Here is an 11,275-nt window from a genome sequence, read left to right as displayed (position 1 = left end):
CCGTCGTTCATTACCTTTTCAGACTACCGTGACTTTTTTTTAAATGTAACCAACGGACACAACTTACTCCTCCGTTTTTACTAATTTTCTGTGAGAATTAAGGAAAAGCTGGTGAGAGAAGACGTTATCTGGAGACCGAGGACGTTATGCAAACTGGCAAAGACGATGGAGAGGTGACGGCTGCGTCAGTAAATCGATTTACTTCAGGTAGGATTCTTTTCAGTGTTTTAACTTCTTTCTAGCGTGGTTTCACAAGGGTAAACTGTAATGGTTTTGTTGTGTGAACTGTATTTATTTCCATTTCAGTTCAGTCCCATAATTATTTAATTGTGTAAACTAGGGTAGGCTACTAGATGTCTACTTTTCAATGCAAAATGGCATGCAAGTTAGCTAGCTAAGCTACAGAGTTGGTAACACTTCATTTTGTGTGTTTGTGTGTTTGTGTGTGTAGTGCTGGAAGAAGTATTCAGATTCTTTAGTACAACTACTAGTACCAACATGTATAAATACTCTGTTACAAGTCCTGCATGGGAAATGTTACTTAGTGTACCTAAAAAGTAAGTAGTTCATATAATCAGCTAAATGTACTTAAAATAATAATATAAAAGTACCCAATGCAAAAAAAAGACACACCCAAAAAACTTGATGCTTATAATTAAACAAAAATATATATATTATTGCTTATTAGTTTTATTTGGCTAGTGATTATGCAGCTGACCAGGTCTTGTTGTCCAACACTTTTGGCTGGATTAATTTATATAAAAAATGTAAAACTCTTGTATTCATCATGCAAACATCTGGATTGTTAAATGAACGAAAGATGGATAGATGTAGTCAAATAATGTAGTCCCTTTTTTAAATTGTAGTGGAGTAGAAGTGGCAGGAAAAATACCAAGGTAAAGTACTAGTAGGCTACCTCATTATTGTATACTCAAATACACTATTAGAGTAAATGTATTCTGTGTGTGTATGTCAGGGAGTAGGAGAGATGAAGACAGATGGAGAGAGAGAGAGAGAGAATTAAATGGGACACACAAACGGCACCAGAGGAGGGCCACTTTACTAAAGATGAATATTAGGCGGAGTGGAAACAAAGCTGTAGAAAAGCTTCCATTATGTAGTTTGACTTGATTAGCAGTCTTTTTGGCTAATTTTTTCTAACTGTTACATGAATTAAGTACAACTTAAAGTGCAGTAGGAAACCAACAAACTACAATATGCACTTTTACACCCCAGATGCTTTTACACCCCAGATGCTTTGATTCTTCTACACACGATGTTGCAGATTTGGTGTATTTCACATCGTCTCTGCACAGTCCTTTCACTTATTTCTCATTGCATTGACATGTTTGAAGCTTTTCACCCAAGACATGTTCTGATGTGTGTCTGTAGATGTGAGGAATATAGCAGAATCCATTGTATACTGATAGAGGAAATGTTGAGCCACAAGTAGAGTAAACAGTGTCACTGCTGCCAAAACACTTGTAAACAAGCAGCTTTAAATCGAACCAACAGTGAAATATGGCATCTTGAAAACGTCAAGCTTTCCAATGTTTACAGCTTCTCATTCACATGTTAGAGAGTCTTGAGATAAATGAAAGGTAAGATAACCTGCTAGTTAACAGATATGTTAAGCATAGGCCCACAACCTAATAAAAGAGATAAGGACTTTCCTGAAATCTGGGAAGAAATCCAAGTGCATAACAGAACAATAACAGACCGAATATGCAGTCAGCTAAGTAGGACACACTTCTCTATTTACATCAATAAATGTGTAAACTACAACACACTAATGGTATATTGTTTGACTTATTTAGCCTATACTGCAGCTCCAAATGTTCCTTAAAGCTAAGGTTTGACTAATTCAGTAATATCCTAATTGATCATTTAGAGTAAATTAATAAAAAGAGAATTAGTGGCTTTATTATTAGTCGATGAATCATATACATATAGGCTCAACAGAAAGCTATTTTGATCGTTATTCTTTTCAGTTATTTATCAAGCAAAAACGCTGAATATTCAATGGTTCTTAACATCCAAAGACCTGCTTCTATTCATCAATTTCATATCACGTTAAATTATTAAATATTTGTGGGTTGTTTTTCTACCCTAGGATGCAGTATCTTTGGGTTGTGAGGGGTTTATCAGACAAAACAAGACATCTCAAGTGTAAGGGGCTTTTCAAAATGAAGCACGATGCCATTTGATATAAACAGAGTCACAGGGTTTTCTTCATACTGCAACAACCAATTAATTATTATTGTATTCCTGTGACCTTGAAAATCCCCAAACAAGCCATACACTTCAGAGACATGTGCATGCAGTAGACTTATTTTACTACTAAGTTTCTACATCCAAATGAAATCAAGGTGCTTGTAATTGGAACACTTCACAGAAAGACACACTATTAGCCTTTTGACCGTGCTTTGCCTTATCTTGTATTTTTAATTGGTCGTTGCAGAGCAGACTCTTTAAAGCCTTGAATCCTTGCAAAGTTCACAGCCTTGATTTGAAAAAACCTCTGTATTCCTGTTACCTTGAAAATCCCCAAACAAGCACTTTTTTTTTCTTCAAATCATCCAGTGTAACTTTGTCTTTACCAGGATTACGGCTTTTGTTCCCTATCCATTGGGCTAGCACTTTCATCCTGAGCTGAGCTCCTCCTGGATTTCAGAGTGCATACATGTTGTTTAGCTCCACTGGGATTCGAGCTTCTATCTCTGACGCTGTTAATGCCTTGCTCTACATGTTGATCTTCTCAGGAGAATACACCATGACCTTGTTAGTTTCATACACACATATGAAAAAATACTGTAGGGGTCAAACCATTCGGTAATAATGTTTGATTACATTTCTAAAGTAATTCACTGTTGCTGATTAATTGTATGGGAAACATTATATTAAAGGTCACCTATTATTCAAAATCCACTTCTTCATGTCTCTTCTACATCAACATGTGTCCCCTCTTCTTCATGTCTCTTCTTCATCAACATGTGTCCCCTCTTCTTCATGTCTCTTCTACATCAACATGTGTCCCCTCTTCTTCATGTCTCTTCTTCATCAACATGTGTCCCCTCTTCTTCATGTCTCTTCTACATCAACATGTGTCCCCTCTTCTTCATGTCTCTTCTACATCAACATGTGTCCCCTCTTCTTCATGTCTCTTCTACATCAACATGTGTCCCCTCTTCTTCATGTCTCTTCTACATCAACATGTGTCCCCTCTGTGGAAAGAGACTCTGAAAGTTTCAGGAAAAAAGATTCTCTCTCCTTTCGTCCTGATCCATTTCTATAACAACCTGTCTGAAAATGAGCAGATTTTGGCCACTTTATGATGTCATAACGATTTTTTGTCTTGTGTAACCATTAGCCAATCAGCAACCAAGGTAACCGCCCCCGTCCCCCCCCCCCTTTTCACCTGAATCTCCTCCTAGAGCACCATTGTGTTCTTTCTAACCAAATCTCTCTCAGAGGGGCGTGGGGAGGGGCTCCTTATTTTCATCTGAAGTAACAGACAGTAATCAGCACTTTGGAAACAGGGCTGAAACAGAGGGGATTATGGGATGCTGCAATGATCTGTTTGGTGTTAATACACAATTAATACAGTGTGTAACCCAAACCCTAACCCTACTTTCCATTTTTCTACTCCTCTACATTTACACCCAACTTGACATGTGAGCAGATACTATCACTTCCAGATAAATGACATTAATGACATCACAATGTAACACTTGCGCTTCTATTGGCTAGCACTCCAACACATTGTACATGATAGGTTAAAGGGCAGGAAATCTATAAGCGGTTGACCAATCACTACAGAGCTGGCCAGCTAACCAATCAGAGCAGACTGGGCTCTGGTTCTAGAGCTTTTTGAACATTAAAGCATGGAGACATGTCACAGTCGAGCAGAGATGGAGTACTCGAGTGCCGATTTTCGGGACTCGTGACTCGACTCGGACACTGATTGACGCGACTTGGACTTGGACTCGTGAATTCCCGCGCACGAGGACTTCTCGCGTACGATGACTTGGACTCGGACTCTTAAATTTTTCCCCCCACGATGACTCGGACTCGACTTGTACATTGACTCTCCGACTTGGACTCGGACTCGAGCAAGTTTTCTCTGGAGTCTGATGTCCTCTATCCTGGCGTGTGCACCTGCGAGGCGAGTTCACGTACTGGGCCCCACTATTCCAGTCTAGAGATGTCTAGAGACACCCCGCATGGTGCTGTATGCTTTCACACATTCTGCTTCCACATCGGAAAAGAGCAGCGCAAAATGTTCGTTATGTGGAAAAAGATTAAAGAGAAGGCTCCGTAACACATTACTCTAAGGATCGAGTTCAGACATATAGGCTGCCTTGAACACTATCATCAGAGTAACGTGATCTAATCAATAAATAAAGATTCAGCCACTTAACATGCAGAATGTTGTCATTTTGCATGCTCAGTAGCCATTCTGGGGCTTACATTTTATTGATAGAATTTAAACATTCACTATTATAATAATAATAATAACTCATTTTAAATATAGTTAGACATATTAAAGGTCATCTACAATAATAATATTAGTAGTAAGCTTTATATTTGTATAGCACCTGTTTCAAGAAGTGTAGCCTAACTGGCTTCACAGCAGTTCAATAGACACATTAGTATAACATGACAGGATAAAAGCAATGTAGAGGAGCTACAGCTACATTTCAACACATGTTCATTATTTCCTTATGGGTTAAACACTGTATCATATCACACCCTTCACACATCCTACTGTACATGAAAAGATCATATTTTAAACTAAATGTGTGACTTTCTCTAGATCAGTACACCTAAACAAAACTATTTAATTACTGTTAAATTAGTTGGATACGCTTTACAGCGTAATTAAGATAGGAGTTTATCTTTCCATGTGCAACAATTACTGATTGTATCGGCAGATTATTTGATACAATATTTGTTAGATCCAATTTAAATCAGGCAGGGTTTTTTTTTTGGATCATTTTGACTAAAAGGACACATTTGGCCGGGCCCTGTGTTTTGAATTAGCAATATAGCTAAAATGTCACTGAACCATCACTGAATAACAAAGAGCCTTTCATTTTCCTAAATGTTTTCTAAGCTGAAGTAGTCAAGTTTCACAAGAATAGCCCTGAAAAGAAATGTTAATTTGGGTGTTAGTCAGTACTTAACCCACATTTTTATTTTTTATATATATATATATATATATCCAGTATTGTGTAAACTCTCCTTTATAAATATAAAGCAACACACATTTTGTTTGTGTGATTTTGTTTGTAATTTTGTGGTGTTTTGCAGCTCACCTCACCTTCACTGCCTCCTGTCTGTTTCAGTGGTGTGTTCAGGGACGCGTGGGAATTTGGTTCAAAGTGTTAATTGTTTGTTAAGTGTCATTCATTATTGGCTGTCTGGCAGGACTGCAGTAGATTCAAGTAGCGACTGGTGAAGACATTAATCAATCGGCTCAGACAGACTTAGTTTCCAGCTCCTGTAGCCGCTTTTAGAAACCCTCCATGTTCAACAGAAGAATCATCGTGTCTTTGTTGACACAATATAGGCTTAATAAGAAATGTAAGTTGTTGGGAAAATACTGAATGTTCCTTCTATATCAGAGTAGCACGTGATAAGAGAGGCCCTACGTAGCTGTGTACGTAGCCGGATGTATGACTACATGATGACGCTCATGACACTAGAGGTTTCTCAATACTCAAATTTCCCCTCCTCGACTCCCCTCCTCGACTCCTATCCTCGACTCCTATCCTCGATACTTAGTCCCGCCCACAGGAGATGCGAGTGGAGGACTGAGGAGGGGAACCGAGGAGAGAGGAGGGGAAGCAGCAGGCGGTTAGAGAAATGAGAACTCCTCTCCTCTGAGCGGTCATATTAAAGAGACGTCCATTAATGATGACAGGAGGCACAGCAGCCCTCTGTCTGATGGACAGATGTGTTCATGATGACTTATATATTTACTTTGATTCATTCACAGTGCGGTGTAATGAGACAATAACAGGCTACAGATGCGGACACACACACACACACACACACACACACACACACACACACACACACACACACACACACACACACACACACACACACACACACACACACACACACACACACACACACACACACACACACACACACACACACACACACACACACACACACACACACACACACACACACACACACACACACACACACACACACGCACGCACACACACATATATTAAATATATACAATTTCAGAATCAAACAAGTATGAGAGCACTGTCATAATAACGTAACACAATCAGAGACTGGATATATCCCCCCCCCCCTCTCTCTGGTCGCTGAAATGGGGAATTGAAATTACGGGCCAAAAGTTGTATTTACAAGTATTAAAAGTAAGCAGAGGACACCAAACCAACTGAGACCTGTCTGTCCGCTGTACGCACTGTACAACACACACCTACACACTGTACACCACACACACCTACACACTGTACAACACGCACCTACACACTGTACAACACACACACACCTACACACTGTACCACACACACCTACACACTGTACCACACACACACCTACACACTGTACAGTACAACACGCACCTACACACTGTACCACACACACACCTACACACTGTACAACACGCACCTACACACTGTACCACACACACCTACAGCTCCTAAAGCATATAATCAGGCTACAGCCGTTGTGTATTTTATTATGTGAAGCACTAAATGGTTTTAGAAAAATATCGACTCTTTGTTTGTAGATATCTACTAAACTAAAGCAAATAAAGAGATATATAGAGCCTGTTATACTGAGTGATATACATTCTACACACTGCTCTGCTTTCTGCACAGACCTCACAGCTGTTCTCTCTGGAAACATCGCGACGCGATGAAAGCAGTTTCTAAAATAATATCCAGGGGATGCATGCAAAGCTGTCATTGGCTGAGATAAGTCCGGCCGTGCGTCACGCCTCCACCGTTCCCGGAAATGCATCCGCGGCGGAGCCGTGGAGGACCCATCAGTGTATCCTCGGTTAGAGCTCCTCCAGAGAGCCTCCTCGATGCTCGATCCTCGGTCCTCGATGTGCATTAGAGAAATGAGATGTCCTTCAAAATGGCGCGCTGAAATTCATTTCCGGGTCACTACCGAGGAGTCGAGGAGTCGAGGAGGGGAAATTTGAGTATTGAGAAACCTCTAAAGTGTTGAAGTTATGATAGCTATGTTCCTAAGATTGGCAAGATGACACAGCCCCTAGACAGATTAGACTGTCATGTTTATTGCTTATGCAAGCCTTAGCTAATCTTAACTAATGTTAGAATTGCTTTGAACCAGTATTTTTCCATCTTGTTGACTGTAACTCCCTCTCTTGTATATAAGCATCTGAAAGACACTGTTCTGGGTACTATCTGTCCCACGCAGCCCTGTGTGTGATGACTACTTCCATTCTTGCAAGGATAATAAATACATGTATCCTGATATTGAAGACCAAGCCGGTGACGAGTGATATTTTTCAACGCATATAAAGACGCACATGATAAGGACAGCAGAATCTTATTTGAAATGCTGCAAGTCTGGAAAAGCGTGCAACAAACAGATAGGTAACTTATGTTATATCTTTCAAAGTCTCATTAACTAATTTATTAACAAAATCTTTTAAACATATCATAACCTTAAGCCATGTTCAGCTGTAGATCAGTTATCTTAGCATAAGTCAGTAATGGAAGTGTTATTGGTTCAGCTCAATGTTAACAGGAGCTTGTTGTTCAATCTTTAGGGAATAGGAGGGACATTAAACATTGGTTCTATATTTAGGGATGCTCCGATCGCCAATGTTGGGGTCGATCGCCGGAATCAGTATCGGCCGATACCGATCGCCGATCCGATCGAGTGGGCGGGGCCTAAATGTAAGATTTAAACATCACTTTAAATCTTCCATTTAAAGTGATGTTTAAGACTCAGTTAATGGGGCTCATTCACCGGAGCTTCCACAAACAACAATCAACTTAATAATTACATTCAAATGATGTACATTATTCAAGTTTACATTCACTTTGGATAATAAATGAGAAATGAGCGAAAGCGCTCTCTTTTCCCCTCTCCCTCTCCCTCTCCTCTCTCCCCCTCTCTCTCTCTCCAGACTGTCAGTATCTCATGCAGCTCACTGATCCAGTAATGACTGACCTGACAGTGAAGAATAAATATATGTATAACTAGTTTAGCTAGTTCCAGAGGTAGATAAAATAGCTAAGTGTGTTAGGTCTAACTCTTGTGTGTTTCGCTCCGCTCACCGGTCTGTCACAGCGGGCGGAGCTGCAGGATTTCTGCTTCACACACACGTTGCATACCGCTTTTTTACTGTCTTTTTCGGACACCTTAAAATACTGCCAGACCGGTGAAGCCATTTTGGCGAGCTTGTTTTGCTGCGCACAGAGAAAAGTGTCATGTATTTTACGTCATGCGATCGGCTTTCGCGATCGGCATGTTTAGAGAGCACCGATCGATCGGTAGAGAGTGAGTGTCGGCCGATCTCGATCGGTCACCGATCGATCGGAGCATTCCCTATGATGTATTGCCAACGTGTATTGTAATGTCGATTGATATTGGCTGTTGACCAAGGAAGCATTGATTTGCAGTTGAGAAGCCAGTTTAAAACAGGGCAACGTCTTGGTATATTCTTCTTCAAGTAGGATCTTGATTTTAAAGATAATCACTATGAAGCCTTTTGAAATTATGATATAAGAGCTAGTTAGTCAAGTTAATCAATTGTCAGAAAATGTATCTAATATTGGTAATCAATCTCCGTCCAAACCTTTGCTTGTTCCAGCCTGTGAAATGTGAAGATTTGCTGCTTTTTCCCATTTTGTATAATTGTAAACTGTTCAAATCAGCATTAAGAAGTGACAAAACAAGACATTTAAAAACTACAACCTGCTCTCTGAGAAGTGGGGATGGGCATTTTTCACATTTTCTGAATTCACAAAATGATTAACGGAGAATAAATATAATGCACTTCAAACACCTCAGCCCTTTAGCAAAATGAAACCCACTGCACTCAGTCTGTAGCAAAAATGTTGTTTATTTCAGAAACTATATCAATATTATTAGACGTTAACACACACACACACACACACACACACACACACACACACACACACACACACACACACACACACACACACACACACACACACACACACACACACACACACACACACACACACACACACACACACACACACACACACACACACACACACACACACACACACACACACACACACACACACACACACACACACACACACACACACACAGTATACAGAATTCACTTCGGTTTCTGAATGCATAAATAAGAATGATGTTACAATTGGTTCAGGAAAGTGGCACAGTGATACATTATTCGGGTCAGTATCCCCGCTTGTGTGTGAGTGAGATCATGCATATTGTTTGATTGTGTTTGTGTGCGGTTTCATGACGGACACGTTTTGTTATTCTCCTTGGCAAAGCAACACTTGGCCAGCTTCTGAAAAGGGACAATGCAGGGCAGGAGCCAGTCAGGAGGAGAGGAAATCCCACCCTGTGTTTTTTGTCCACTAGCTGTGTCTTTGCTGCCTTCCTGCTCCCGGCACAATGCAACAAGGTGCCCTTTTTAATGCTCTCTGTCGCTGCTCCGAATCTTAAAGCTTATACCGCAGACAGAGTTCAAAAGCATGCTCTCTTCAAGAAACTGCTTCTTTTAAAAAACCAGGGAGCTTAATCTATTTTCATAAAAGTGACATGCACCCTTTGCAGATGTATTAATAGCACAAAGCAGGAGTCTGTAGTCTTGGCTGATGAAATGAAACACTTCTACACTAGATTCTGAATGATGAACATCAGGAAATTATGATTTTCTTTAAAGAGATGGGGAGTGATTTTGAAATTAATTCTTTAACCACACATCAGATAAAGTGAGTAGCACATGCAGTTTTATTACCAGTGTTATTAGAAAGACTCTACAATAATTATGACATATGAGGATGTATGAGGACGGAGTGAAATACAAGCCTGCCTTTAATTTGCCTTTCAGCCGGCCTACTCATGTCTATTATGGACTTTTCTTTAAAATGAATACTGTCTTGACTCAATCTGTGCTTTTTTGACAATATCTTGTGATAAGAACAGTTTCAATGCCAATCTAAATTAGGTTGAAACCACATTTCCAAGCAGGTTCCAGCTCTGAAGTGTTGTAGTAGTATTATGGTGGGGTCCTCGTGTAAGAGTGAGTGATTTACAGCGAGGGCAGAGGTGGCAGGATGATCCGTGTTGCTGATCGGACCGTTTCACTATCTCGCTTGAAAGTTAAAAAAGTGCCTGTGTCAGCATTGCTTCCCCCATAAGGGCTTTTGGAAATGTTAAGACAACAAACATTTCCTGTGGTGTCTGTCTGTGTGTGTAGAAGGTATCTCACTGAAGAAGAAAAACATGTAGGGGAAACGGGAGGTCAGAGGGCACGGCGGCTGTCTACTAAACACATTGCTTTATCCGACTAATCAAAGCTGTGCACCTTACTTACTCACAATGTTTTCGACTATGATACATTTCTTTAGACCTAAATCTTGTACACATATTTAGCTTGAAAAATAGAAGGGAAGTAATCGTGTTACACCCTCGTACTTTTTACCATTGATTACTTATTTGTTTTTACTTGGTCAGTTATATTTCAAACAACATGTGCCTGCCTTTTTATTAAAAAGTTAACCTTTTTAATTTACATGTTTTATTTAGCAAATCTTCTCTTTCCTCCTGTTGCCTTTATCTGCACTGTTCCTTTGCTGCTGTCACGTCGTAAATGTCCCTTCTGCAAGGATTTATGATTTCTGACAATACAATAGAATGCAGATTATATATTTGAATAAAATGACAGTAGTGTACCTGTTTTGAGCCTCTGTAGCTTCCAGCAGAGGGCAGTGTGTGTGTGTGCGTGCGTGCGTGTGTCTGTGTGTGTGTGTCTTAGCCCACAGAGCAAGAATTTATCCTTTTGCATCAGGTTTTCTTTTGATGATATTCAAAAACATTTTGCTTAGAAACCGTTAGTCATGCATAGCCTTCATCTGCATTGCATTGATTGAGTGAGTAAGAGAGTGCTTAGTGTCTCATACCCAACGTTTTTCTGTACTTCTGTACTTACACAGAATCTAGATTGTTTTGATCCCATCAGTGGCTCCAATATATCAAATCTACTTGAGTAATTAGTATTCTATTTGCACCAGAA

At 40.0% G+C, this 11,275-nt stretch overlaps 1 protein-coding gene across 1 annotated transcript in view; it reads left to right on the top strand.

Moving 5' to 3' along the window:
- The window catches only part of slc4a11 (solute carrier family 4 member 11), a 160,957-nt gene continuing 149,682 nt past the window's right edge, over nt 1-11,275 (top strand). Inside the window, exon 1 of the mRNA XM_034112256.2 lies at nt 1-207. Coding sequence (XP_033968147.1) covers nt 147-207 — 61 coding nt within the window. The 5' untranslated portion in view covers nt 1-146. The remainder of the gene's footprint in view (nt 208-11,275) is intronic.

This window comes from Pseudochaenichthys georgianus, chromosome 22 (assembly GCF_902827115.2).
Source record: "Pseudochaenichthys georgianus chromosome 22, fPseGeo1.2, whole genome shotgun sequence".
In the NCBI taxonomy this organism is placed as follows: Eukaryota; Metazoa; Chordata; class Actinopteri; order Perciformes; family Channichthyidae; genus Pseudochaenichthys; species Pseudochaenichthys georgianus.
Note: the sequence above shows the minus strand (reverse complement) of the source record. Positions and strands in the feature narration are given on the sequence as shown.